General features: G+C 41.8%; 1 protein-coding gene across 12 annotated transcripts in view; it reads right to left on the reverse strand.

Moving 5' to 3' along the window:
• foxp1 (forkhead box P1) overlaps positions 1–14,438 on the reverse strand; it is a 486,565-nt gene that overhangs the window by 79,743 nt on the left and 392,384 nt on the right. For all 12 annotated transcript variants that reach the window (XM_033036706.1, XM_033036704.1, XM_033036702.1 and 9 more), the window contains one exon: positions 856–1,012. In XM_033036706.1, the coding sequence (XP_032892597.1) occupies positions 856–1,012 (157 nt within the window). The remainder of the gene's footprint in view (positions 1–855; positions 1,013–14,438) is intronic.

Raw genomic sequence — 14,438 nt, forward strand, 5'->3', positions numbered from 1 at the left:
GAATAGGCACGCTCACTCATAACATGCTTCTGTGTCAAAGGAAAGTAGATTGTCACACTTTATCTTTAATCAGATTAGCATGAAAGGATCCTCTGTGATGGATTTTATCCTAGATTTATTCATTTAATTTTAAACACATTCCCTACTGTTCCTCATTATAAAAAAATGGACACTACTTTGAAAAATGTATGTTGTTGAAAAACATGATTGATTACTGCTCATAGAACTCAATTTTCCAATCCCAGGTAGTACTGGTTGAAAGACAAACATAGTTGCTCAACCTTTTTCGTCCTTGTACCTCTATACCCAGGTGGCTATGTTCAAGCAAGCATAAAGTTGATTTAAGGTTCATAATGACATCAGTTTTGGACTATTATCACTGTGATAAAAAATTGCTTTGTATTTCTGCCTGCCCAAACTCTCAGTTGCTATCCAAAGAGCCTGCGTTCCACTGGGACAAATGTCACTACTATTAGTTTACTGCACCACTAGAACTATACCTCTGAAGCCACTCTCTGTAGGTTCTTTGGTCAATGGCTTGCAGATAGACACCCTTAGGCTTTAAACATGCTCCTTAAACACCACAGGAACAGCTAGCTATAACATACAACTATTCAAATCAATCAATGACATGGCTGCTGAATTACCTAAGGGCGTCCCTGATGTGTTGCTGTACAGATTACACTTCATGCATCGTCACATTCATAGCTTTCATATTATACGCTGGTGTACCCTGTCACTGCTCAATTGCCCTCTCCTGAACAACTTAACTGCTGCAGCTTTGCGGCTCCCATTTGCAGAGCCCAAGTCGAGAAGGCTGTTTTAAAAGGGCCTGTCTCCAGGCCTGACACTTACCTTGTGCCAACGTCTGCAGAGAGAGAGCCGGCTGTCCAGACTGTAATGGAAGCAAGCCATGTCGCTGCATTGTCATGATATGCTGTTGCTGTAGCTGCTGCACCTGTAGAAGCTGCTGCTGAAGGGCTAAGTGGTGGGATGCCAGTGGTTGCTGTTGCTAAAATGAAATAAAAACAATTTGTAGGCTCGAGATTAGAGAACAAAAATAACATTGCGTTACACATTTTTTTGCGGGCGGTCACAGTGGCAGAGTTGCGGCCTTACAGCGCTTTCAGCGCCAGAGCCACGGGTTTGATCCCGACTACGGGTGCTGCCTGCACGGAGTTTGTACGTTCTCCCCGTGACTGCGTGAATTTTCTCCGAGATGTTCGGTTTCCTCCCACACTCCAAAGATGTACAGGTTTGTAGGTTAATTGGCTTGGTATGAATGTAAACTGTCCATAGTGTGTGTGGGGGGCAATGTTTATGTGTGGCGATCGCTGGTCTGGGCGGACTGGCTGGGCCAAAGGGCCTGTTTCTGTACTGTATCTCTAAATTAAACTAAACTATTGGTCAGAAGAAGGGTCCCGACCCAAAATGTCACCCATTCCCTCCCTCCAGAGATGCTGCCTGTCCCACTGAGTTACTCCAGCATTTTGTGTCTATCTTTGTTATATTATTGCTAATTGTTTCTTTTAACAAATAGCCATTGCACCTAACTGGGATTAAATTAATACTGGAAACATAGATGACCTTCCTTATAAAGTTGATCTAATCCGCACTTTATAGGCAGTGGGCAGGTGCTATACTCCTGCACGGGAAGGTAGACGCTCCCGCCCCCACAAGTCTCGGGCAGATGGGGCTTGTCAGCCTGGGAAGGCAGTCCATCTAGGAGAGGGAAAATTCTGCTTTAAAACCTCCACTGCCTTGTGGCCATATCCAGTCATGGAAAAGGCTCCAGGAGTAAACCTCAAGAAAATCCGTAGTCGGAGTCCCTTAAGGCAGTTCGTCGTTGTCTAAAACCTCGCTCTGGCAGCTCCTGCGATGGCGCTGGTGCCAAACTGTAACGGCCCTGCTGTTCCTTTGGATCGATCAGCGACATGGAGAGGGGGGACGTGCTGCATGGGCAACAGCCTGTCCTCCATACGACATCGCCCAGGCTTGCATCCGACTAGGATGCATCACCCATGGTCAGTCATGACTGAGGGGGGCCTACTACTACTACTACTACTAATCCCCACGTTATTCCGAGTAGCTCCAGTTGGATGTCTGGACATCTGCACGTGTAGTTTTAAAGGAGATGTGCAGGGTGAGAGAGTGTTTGATGTGTGGAATGCATTGGAAAGGCTGGTGGTGGAGGCAGGAACAATAGTGGCATTTAAGAGGCTTTTGGACATTCACATAGATATGCAGGGAATGGAGGCTATCATATGTTTATACATTCTAGGAGCAGAATTAGGCCTTTCGGACCATCAAGCCTACTCAGCCATCCACTCATGGCTGATCTATCTTTCCCTCTCAACCTCATTCTACTGCCTTCATCCCATGATCCCTGACACCAGTACTAGTCAAGAATCTGTCAATCTCCGATATTGATTGTATGCAGACAGAAGAGAGTAGTTTAACCTGGCGCCATGTTCGGCACAGACATTGTGGGCTGAAGGGATTATTCCTGCCCTGTACTGTTCTTTGTTTGAATTTTTACTGAAAAGGTTTTTTTCAGCTGAAAGTGAAAATGACCACCTGAGGATCTTCCACAATGATGATTTATTTTTGATTAATATTTTTTTTAAATCACCAATATTTATTATCACACCTATGTTGATACATATAGATGGGACTCACTAAACTAGCAACTGTTTAATCGACAAGAATGCTTGCATGATGCCCTTTTCATTAAATGGGAGGGGGAAAAAAAATCAAAGAATGGAATAAGAAAAAGTTAATTTAATGTTGTTAATCAGCCATGACAAAACATGAAATAACTTACTAAATCATTCATAGAAACAGCCTCTACTTTTTAATTACAGACATTTATAATTTACCAAACAGCATTGGACTTGAATATTGGTATCCCAATATGTCACTCAGCTTGAAAAACCCTTGTATTGATTGAGCACATAATATTCTCTTTACATTCATCATATCTACTTTTTGAAATCTAGTTCTCTCACTGGTGCTACCATTAATTGATCTAACTATGCAATTGATTAAAGCAAAACACTATAAATGTGTACACAGTTTAGGAAATCTACAGTAAGCTGTCGACATGCGCAACAAGTTTGCTTGTAATATTAGCAAGTCTAAATATATGTGCAATATAATCAATGGAGGGCTGCTTATAATTTGTTGAATTATATTTCATCACCTGTTAATTTCAATAAAATTTTACAAGACTCCAATATGAAAAAAGGATGGATTGCGAAGAGCTATGGCAAAATTATTGCAAAACTTCTCAAAATTTGTAGTAAATGTGCAATGTCAATTGATTGCAACCTTCACGTGGTCCGCCCTGTTTCGACGAATGCAATCAACCCGGCGTGCACAATCAAATAAGATCAAATAGAACGAGTTGTCCTACAACTTCAGGCTGTGCATGCCATACGCAAGAAGAAGAAGAAGAAGAAGTAGAAGCTGAAGATTAAATGCCAGAAATCAGGTCAAGTGTTTTATTGTCATACGCCCCAGATAGAATAATGAAATTCTTACTTGCAGCAGCACAACAGAACATGTAAACACAGTTCACTGTAAACAAGATATGAAATGAGAGGAAAAAAGTTCAGTGTGTGTATATATACACATATACGGATCACACGCACACATATATTATATATATATATTTCTACACACACACATACGTACACACAAAAAACAAACAATAATATTGCAATAATAATAATAATAGTCTATTGTAGTTCAGAGCTTATTTGAGTTTGTAGCGTTTAATAGCCAAATGGAAGAAGGGAAGCTGTTCCTGAACCTGGACTTTACACATTTATAATGTTACATGCATAAATAATTCTCGTCTTTTATTAAAGTGTAAATGATAAATGGAAGAAACATATTTGTGACTTCCATCTTATGCACATTTCTTCTGTTTTTCTCATGCCTCTATCCTCATAATGTAGTACAGAAAGGTCAGTCATCTATTTGCATTTGCTATTCTTCCACCAGCATTCTTTAGGTTTAATCTTTGTGTTCGCAATTACCTTTTTTGTTTAGTTTAGCAGAGGCCGGCTCTTCGGACCACCGAGTCCACTCCGACCAGCGATCCCTCGTACACCAGCATTATCCCACAAGTAGGGACTATTTATATCTTCACCAAAGCCAATTGACCGGTTCACCTTCATAGTGTGGGAGGAAACCAGAGCACTCGGGGGGAAAACCCACACGGTCACAGGGAACCCCGTACAGACAGCACCCGTGGTCAGGATCGAACCCAGGTCGCTGGTGCTGTTATGCAGCACCTCTACCGCTGGGGCACCGTGCCGTACTTCTGGACAATCTGTTCTGTATTTTGAGCACAAAGTCTGGCCTATTGCAGATCCACCAAACCTAAAAATCGGGATTAATCCTTTATTTGGTGTGTTAACACGTGTCCAATTGGATCTCTCATACAAAGGCTGGTGGAATTGGGCAAATAAATATGTCCGGCACAGTGCAAAGGTGATTTACAAAAAGAATTGATGCTTAAACAAGATCAGTGTAATTCCAGAGAGGAGTGTGTCCGACTTAGCACAGCTTTGTTATGGAACACTGCTTGATGCACACCAGACCTTCAGGGAATACTCCTCGTGACAGCCAAACAGCACTAACACACATTACGGCTGCCAGGGAAGAGAGAGAGGAGGCTGCCAAGGAGAGGGAGATGGCACTATGTTTTCGACGGGGTGTGTTAACATTTTATACGGGGAGTGTTAACATCGGCTGGAAAGCGGACCGTAGGGAGATTCTGGACAAGAATGGGTGAGGGGTGGTCAGGAAACCCATGTGCTCTGCTGTTCGAAGATCACAGCAGCAGGTGGCTAAAGTAATCTTCTAGAATGAGAATAGGCACAAAATGCTGGAGTAATGCCCCTGTCCCACTTAGGAAACCTAAACGGAAACCTCTGGAGACTTTGTGCCCCACCCAAGGTTTCCGTGAGGTTCCCGGAGGTTTTTGTCAGTCTCCCTACCTGCTTCCACTACCTGCAACCTCCGGCAACCACCTGCAACCTCCGGGAACCGCACGGAAACCTTGGGCGGGGCGCAAAGTCTCCAGAGGTTTCCGTTCAGGTTTCCTAAGTGGGACAGGGGCATAACACAGCGGAACAGGCAGCATCTCTGGAGAGAAGAAATGGGTGAAGTTTCGAAAATGGTCTCGACCTGAAACGTCACCCATTCGTTCTCTCCAGAGATGCTGCCTGTCCCGCTGAGTTACTCCAGCATTTTGTGTCTATCTATGGTTTAAGCCAGCATCTGCAGTTCTTTCCTGCACATTCTAGAATGAGAAGCCTGGCCTTTGAGCATATCTGGGAGAAATGTCATGATCGAGACGATCGAAAGATTGCTGATATTCACCCATACTGATGAAACCAATTGTCTTGTGTTTGCAAAATGGCAATGCCTATTTAAGGTGAGGAGGGGGAAAATTTAATGGGAACCTGACCGTGTTTCTGAAATTGTTACGGGAAGCAGTTTTATGTCCGGTCTGTAATTACATTTATTGAAATTTCACCCAACACCCAAAAGGCTACCTATCCATATGCTCCATATATGCCGTCTGGCCCGCTGAGCACATTGTCTAATTCTTTGTATTTTTTTAATATACTGTGTTTCACATAGTTTTGTGAGTTTTCAACCAAGGTTGTAGGTTGCTGACTAACTTCCATTTCCACTGGCAAGGTGCAAATGAAGAAAGCTATGTGATTAATCTTAACCGATTTGTCTCGAGAATTTGTATAATCTCTCTGTTACAACATCCAGTCAGTTTGAAAACTATTCCAAGATTTCAGAATCACAGCTTTACTCAGTCAATTTGATGTATCAATTGCTCCCTATGTGAAGACAACCTCATTGACATCAGTCATAAACTGCGAGTTACTAGTTTGGATCTGTACGTCCATTTCTCATTTCTCGCGTCCACAAGCTTGTAAACTCTGATAAGGAAATGACTATTACCAAATGTTTTTTGTGCATAAATCATTCATTTTGTACCCAAGGTAGATTGTGCCAGTGATCGTTTCTGAATAAAGTCATGCCTCTAATCGAACGGCCCAGACACTTTCATGTACGAAAAGATAGACACAAAGTGCTGGAGTAACTCCGAGGGTCAGGCAGCATCTCATGAGAAAAAGGATGGGTGATGTTTCAGGTCGCAACCCTTCTTCATACATTTCTTCAGGTCTGAGGAAGGGAACATCACCCATCCTTTTTCTCCAGAGATGCTGCCTGACCCGCTGAGTTACTTAGAGCAGAATGGTGGCATAGCGGTAGAGCTACTGCCTTACAGCGCCAGAGACCCGGGTTCGATCCTGACTACGGGTGCTGTCTGTACGAAGTTTGTACGTTCTCCCCGTGGGATTTCTCCGAGATCTTCAGTTTCCTTCCACACTCCAAAGATGTACAGGTTTGTAGGTTAATTGGCTTGGTATAAATGTAAATTGTCCCTAGTGTAGGTAGGATAGTGTTAGTGTGCAGGGATCGCTGGTCAGTGCGGACTCGGTGAGCCGAAGGGCCTGTTTCCGCACTAAACTAAACTATAACTTCATCTAGAAATGATCACTAGCACAATCTACCTTGAGTACACTATGTACGATTTATGTACGAAAAACATTTGTTAATCGAGTCATTTCCTTATCTAGAGTTTACAAGCTTGTGGATGCGAGAAGGGGAAGAACGTACCCAGATCCAAACTAGTGACTAGATGTCAATGAGGTTGTCTTCACATAAGGAGCAAATAATACATCAAATTGACTGAGTGAAGCTGTGATTCAGCAATCTTGAAATAAATTTCAAAATGACTGGATGTTGTAACAGAGAGATTATACGAATTCTCTAGACAAATCGGTTAAGATTAATCACATGACATTCCTCATCTGGTTTTATCGGAGATCCTCTATGGATTTTGAAACATCCAAATAGTTGACTGATTAAAACTTTTAAATTCATGCTTGTGCATTGTATTTAAAAAAAGATCAGATGCTGCTTGGCTAATATATCTTGAGGCACTCTTTGATTCAACTTCAATTCTTAATGACTTATTTTCTACTTGTTTTTTGACCGAGCTTCACCCATGTTTTACAAAATGTGCTGGCCTTTAGACTTAAAATTGGAAAAAAAAACATAGATTGCCATCAATTAATCTTCATTCTCTTCATAATGTTTAATTTTGAGGGTGGGCAATTGATGCAGAAAAAACGTGCCTCTTTAAATCGTTTGAGCAGTAAATATAATTTAAGGAGATTGGATGAGAAAAAACAATTGGAAGGTGCTCTAAACTCATCTCTCCAATCCGTCTGCGTTGGAAAGAGTGTGCAGATCTATATTTTCATTAAGTTTGAATCAGGAGATTATTTTGCACAGTGGAATAGCCTTACCTGAATAAATTCATACATATGACCATTCATCTACAATCTCCTGTCAGTTGCAGAAAACAGGAAGTGGGAACTCGTTAGGAAGGAACTGCAGAGAAGGAATGGGTGACGATTCAGGTCGAGACCCTTCTTCAGACCAAGTAGAAACTGAGGCCATGCTGAGGGTAGGGGAGGTTGGCAGATGGGATTACTGGGAGACTCCCACAGATAAGCAGAAGGGGGCATTAAATGACAACAACCAGGGCAGGGAGGTAGTTAGGGAGATGAGTAACTAGGAAACTTAAGTTAGACAACTCAAATAGTTCAAGTTTCCTGGAGGCAGTCAATGAAATGACAGCTATTTGGTTAGCATAAAAACAGGTCTAAATCCTTTGGTGTTTGTGAATGACCTCATATGAGTGGTAGATTTTCAAGGGAGTATCATGAACATTAGCATGCTTATTATTGCACATGCCAAGCCACCTGCTTTCTTACATCTGTCATATAAACTGAAGATGCAGACTTAAGGTGATATCACTGTTGTCGGTTGGATCAATAACAAGACGATGTACAAGAACCTTGTGCCATGGTATTAACACAACAACATTACCCTCAACATCAGGAAGAGGAAAAGGTTGGTTGTTGACCTATAGAAGCAAAGGATTGAACACAAACTGTCCTTATCAACAGAGCTGCTGTACAGATGGGCAATAGCTTAACATTTCTAGGTATACATATCACCAGCAACCTAACCTGGTCCCTTCACACTGATGCGCTGATCAAGAAAGTGCATCAGTGTATTTACATTCTTAGGCATCTATGAAGATTTGGCATGTCCATGGGGATTCTCCTGAACTTGTACAGATGCGCTATAGATAGTATTCTGACGGGATGCATCTCTGCCTGGTATGACAACTACCCTGCTCTTGATTGCCTGAAGCTGGGGAGACTGGTGAACAAGGTCCAGTCCATCGTACGCTTATTCATTCCTTCCATCCAGTCCATCTTCACCATGCACTGCATCTGGTAGAATGGAATTATTACCAAGGATAGCTGGCATTTTGGCCGTACCCTCTTCTTTCTTCCGCTTTCTTAGAAAAGATACAGGAGTTTGAAGGCCTGGATGTCCAGACTTAAGCTTGGACATCCATGCTTCATCCCCATTGCTATCAGACTTCCAACCCAATCACCACTTTCACATCCCTTTCCTGGAGGTGCTGCCATCTTTGCTTACTTGTAATTCTACCTCATTGGGTTATTCTATTGTAAAATAAACTTGCATTACAATCTTGCATCATTCGGCTGTTTTACATTCATTTTATTTATTGTTATATTTAACATTACTAAATCTATACTGTTTACTGGGAGCTTCATATGAACAAGGAATTTCATAACACTGATGTATATAACAATAAACTAATCCGATCAAAAGTATCCAACTGAATTTAGCCTTCAATTTTTAAAGAGAAATTCCATCAGGTAGTATAAAAATATTATATTACGTGATAACATTTCTTTACTTTGATTATTTATTTAGATCTTCTTTCTTTAGCATTACAACATCAGAAGGATTCATCATTAGCTAGCTTTATGAAATATACAATTCCCATGACTTGGTTTTGGTTCCTAACGAGATTTCCTAGACTTTCTTTATTGGCCCTGGGTCTTTCCTTTTCTCGTTGCTCAAAGGCGTTTCACGTCTGTGGAGGATGAGGTGGTGCTGACAGGAGAAAATGAAGTATTTAGTCACACTGCTCCAACCATCAAAACGCAGGGCAGGCTTGATGGGCCAGTTTATTTATGAACTACCTGGTAATTTCTATGTCCGGAGCAAGGTTTAACTGCCATTGCAAATCTTGTACGCTGGACCTCCTATGTTATTGTCCACTTCCAACCAACATTACCTGCTGACACTATTCCGAGGTAGCTTGGAAAACTGAAACTAGACGTATAGTGGCCTTTAGTGAACATACATTTTAGAAGTATTAAGATTCTGCACTGAAAAGAGGAACATCATTTGATAGCAAGGTAGATATTTCTTCTATTTAGAAAAGTCTAATTGAAGTGACCCTGCACATTAAACTTATTGACCCCATTCAAAAGCATTGGGATATGTATATATATTCAACATCCACAATACTAGTTTGATCCTGGATAGATTTAGACTTTGTAGATACAGTGCGGAAAGAGGCTCTTCGGCCCACCGAGTCCGCGCTGACTAGTGGTCACATCATACACTAACACTATCCTACCCACAAGGGATAATTTACAATTTTAACCAGGCCAATTAGCCTACACATGTGCATGTCTTTGGAGTGTGGGAGGAAACAGGACCACCTGGAGAAATGCCACGAGGGTCGCAGGGAGAACGGGCAAACTCCGTAGAATCATCACCCGTAGTCAGGATTGAACCTGGGTCTCTGGTGCTGTAAGGCAGCAGCTCTACCGCTGCACCACTATGCTGTCCTATTTTAAACTCAAATATCACTGTATATCAAACATTTTTCCTTAGACATTTATTTTCTGAAAGAAAATAATAATGTATCCAACACCAAAATGATGGGTGAAAACTATCACCGCCTAATACACTTAGGGGGAAATGACATAAGCTAATTTGTTTAACAAAGCATTGGAATAAAAATGAATTAAGAAACACATATTATACATATACATCTACCAACTGATCTCCCTGTAAACTGACTGACAGCTGTGGGATCCAGAGACCTGGAACATAAGCATTCACTTTACTATTAGTCGTTGATGTAAATAATCTGGTAGGCTATTTTTTTCTTTTGAGAGGTTGTAGTATTATGTCTTGTGTATATAGATGTCACATTTGTGCAATGTATCAGCACTATAGGAGAACTTTGCGCTCCCCCCATCGATATTTCCACGGCTACTATGTTTGCATTCACATCCACGAGCCGATCTGCCGATTTCTGAGACTCATAGTGCCAATCAAGCAGCTTTTTACCAAAATGCGTGCGTCGTTTTTTGAGCTGTAATTGTCGGGGTGCATTTAAACTTCCTCGCACCAATGTTCATGACAGGAAAACTTCAGTGCTCCAACAGCAAGATTTGTCAGCTCACGACACACAATAGACAGAATCAGGATAATGCTGCAGGAAAGAACTTCAGATGCTGGTTTAAATCGAAGATAGACACAAAATGCTGGGGTAACTCAGCGGGACAAGCAGCATCTCTGGGGAGAAGGAATGGGTGACGTCTCGGGTCGAGACCCTTCCTCAAACCCGAAACATCACCCATTCCTTCTCTCCAGAGATGCTGCCTGGCCCGCTGAGTTACTGCAGCATTTTGCGTCTAGCATCAGGTTAAAGTTAGATTTACGGCCCATTAGACATAAAAAAAAATTATCATGAGGTAATGACAACAGTCATCTGTTCTACCTTATATTGAGGAAATAATTGAAACCCTGTATAGTTGCCCCTCTGAAAATGGGACCAGCAATTGTAGAAACCAAATAGTCTTGTCCCTTAAAAATTATAAAGTGCATCACACGCATGGAGGAAGAGCTGATTAAGTCATGGAAATACAATAAAATGTTGAGCCCAAAAAACATTGCAAAATTGATTAAAACGTTAATGTGTTAAAAAAAAGTTTCCCCTGCATAGCAAAAGGAGCCCATTATGTGAGATGCACTGAGGCAGCTCAACTAGCTTATATAAAATGGAAGTATTATCGTTATTAAATTAATTTTATTGAATTCTGCTGTGGCAGTCAAGTGTCTTGCATGCTGTGCAGTTGAGTTCCCCCTCTTGTGTGCTGTGAACTTCTCTGTACTATTTCTGCATGAGTACTGCTGCTAAATGTTCCTCAAGCTAAAGGATCCACCAGTGGGTAACTTTATTTGTAATGAGCCCAGATGTTGCAGTGCCAATTGCAAGGACACGTAGTAATCATCGTAGACAATGAAATCTACCGCTGACAATGTCAACTTAAAGGTTGATCTCAATTACGGAGGCTACAGGTAAAGGCGGTGGTCACTTCTGAGTGCTGTCATTGAAATCATGAAATATAGACTCAATGGAGTGCATTTTCTTTCACTTTGCTGCTCAAAAACAGTCAGATCTTCCCCTAATGCTGTATGCACATGAGTTAGGATTAACAAACTCATCAGGAAGGCTGTCTCCGACCTGAGGGCAGAGTTGTATTCATGGGAGGTGGTCTTGGAGGGGAGGAAGCTCACTCAAACTGCGGAGCATCCTGGTTAATACAGCACACTCCCTCCATGACACACTAGTCAACCTGAGGAGTATCTTCAGCAACAGACTGGTTCCACCAAGATGCTGTACAGAAGGCCACAGGAGATTCTTCTTCCCTGTGGCTATCAAACTGTACAATTCCTCCCCCTTCTGTTATGGGGTAGACTGACTCAGAAATTAAACTGTTTAACTTGTTGTAATTTCCCCAATGTAACAAAAGTAAACATTTATATGACGTGCAACCCAAATTATGCAATAGATGCCTCAGCTGTTTTTAGTCCCACCAGTGGTTTTGTGATGGGGAAGATCCCTCAAAGAAAATAGGACAGCACAATGGATGATTTGCTGCCTTATGTTCAATTCCGACTGCGGGAGCGGAGTTTGTACGTTCTCCCTGTGACCTGCGTGGGTTTTCTCCAGGTTCTCCATTTTCCTCCCACACTCCAAAGACGAACACGTTTGTATGTTAATTGGCTTCATTATCTATAGTGTTCCTAGTGTGTGTGTGTGTAGGATAGTGCTGGTGTACGGGGTCATCGCTGGTCGGCGCAAACTCGGTGGGTCGAAGGGCCTGTTTCCACGGTGTATCGTTAAAACTTAAAATTAAAATTGAGAATGATTGGTCTGGCCTTAAAATGGTGGGCAAAAGCTCCACACTATTGCAATAATCCATGTTCTGGCTGGCAAATTGAGTCATGGAGTATTACAAATGGAAGCAGGCCATTTGTTCCACTCAGTCTATCTTGACCAGCGGGCACCCATCCATATTAATCCCATTTTCCAGTAATTGGCCCGTTGCCTTCTATGCCTCAGTTATTAATAGTTCGTCTGGTCACTTCTTAAATGTTATCCAATTCTGCTTTCACTACACCAGTGTACTCCAGGTACACACCACATATTTTGGGTTAAATAAATCCACTCAAAACCCTCTCCAAATTATATATTAGCTGGTCTACACTACACACAAAACAATCCAAAACATGATAAATGAACCAATAAATCAGATTCAGATTCAGATGCATTATAGCCCAATTTTGTCAACAAATTCAACAGCAGTTTTCATAACCACTGTTTGCAACTTTAAAGAGCTCTGAAAGGCACCAAGCCATCCCCAAATATAGACAACAAACAATTAGCAACTGATTGAAAGTAATTAATAATCCCCTTAAATTGAACAGGCGGGGTTGATTGTTCTCATCAGAGGACACGTGTTTGGCTGGTCATAGTTAAGTGTAGGTTGGAGGCACAATTGGAAACAACTGATGTTGCAAGCTGATTGACCCCATGCTGATTGACCCCATGCTGATTGACCATCAGGCTATTGAACGCTTTGAACTGCAACTGAACTCCGAAGTACGAACTGCCTTGATTACAGTAGGGACTTTGGGCTTTGTGTTTGATTTTGCATTATGTTTTATTTTTAACTTATTGAACTTTTTGTTGTTTGTTATGGTATTTACTTTAGACTTTGGAGATACAGCGTGGAAACTGGGCCCTTCTGCCAACTGAGTCCGCGCCGACCAGCGATCACCCCGTACACTAGCACTATCCTACGCACTAGGGACAATTTACAGAAGTCAATGAACCTACAAACCTGTACATCTTTGGAGTGTGGGAGGAAACCAGAGCACCTGGGGAAAACCCACGTGGTCACGGGGAGAACGTATAAACTCCGTACAGACAGCGGCCGTAGTCTGGATCGAACCTGGGTCTCTAGTGCTGTAAGGCAGCAACTTGACCTCTGTGCCACTGTGTCGCTGAGTGTTTACATACCTGCTGGGCTGCTGCAAGTAAGAACTTAATTGCTCTCTTTCGGGACATATGATAAATGAAATACTCTTGGTTCTTGCCTACTCTAGACACTTCCAACAGGTGTAAATATTCAGTCGCGGTAACAATCATGACCAGTACTATGCCCAAGTATGTGTCAGATGCCGTATTTGAAACAAATGAACACCCATAACATTACAATGAGCACTGGAGTGACAAATTATGTAGCCAGACATTAGGCTGAGCTCCAGTCTTGCACGAGAAATCAAATCTGAATCAGACAAAATTGACTGTGGTCAACTCTGAAGGCATCAGGAAATAACAGCAGAAAATGCTCAGCATGTCAGGCATCATGATGTTCATATTATAGAACTGTAACTGAGCTATTTCTGAGTGTGTGTGTATGTGCGCAGCCCAGCTGTGATGTACAGAGCAGATTACATTGCTTCTCGCAGCACATAAATCGTTCAGATCTGTCTGATATGAAGCCGTGTCTAGTACAAATTTTAAAAGGTGACATTTGATATTTAAAGGTGATGCTACGTTCTGGAGTCAAATGAAAGTCGGAAAATTCCTACAGGATAGGTTGAGAGAAAATGTTCCATTGCACATTAATAGCATTAGGATAATCAGCAGAAGAGTGGATGGATCCTGTTACAGGCCAAAAAGATCTTCTCGAGGAAACCGGGTATCAAATGAGTTCTTTTCACCTACCTATGGTGGAGAAGTTGATGCTACAAATACCACATTTTCAAGGAGAAGGATAAAAATAGCTAAGAGGAAGAACCTCTCGAAATAAGAAAAACTTTACCCAGCACAGTCTGTGTACTGTGTGCTCTGCCATCAAATTTCAATGGAACATCTGAGGTAATTGAAAATAGGAAACATAATATTAAGGTGAAGGGGAAAATATTTAATAGGAACCTGAGGGGTAACTTTTTCATGCAAACGGTGGTGGGTGCCAGAGGAGGTAGTTGAGGCTGGGTCTATCCCAATTTGGACAGCTACATGGATTGGGCAGATTTGGAGGGATATAGACCAAACACAGACAGGTGGG

The sequence above is a fragment of the Amblyraja radiata genome, chromosome 18 (genome assembly GCF_010909765.2).
Source record: "Amblyraja radiata isolate CabotCenter1 chromosome 18, sAmbRad1.1.pri, whole genome shotgun sequence".
NCBI lineage: Eukaryota > Metazoa > Chordata > Chondrichthyes > Rajiformes > Rajidae > Amblyraja > Amblyraja radiata.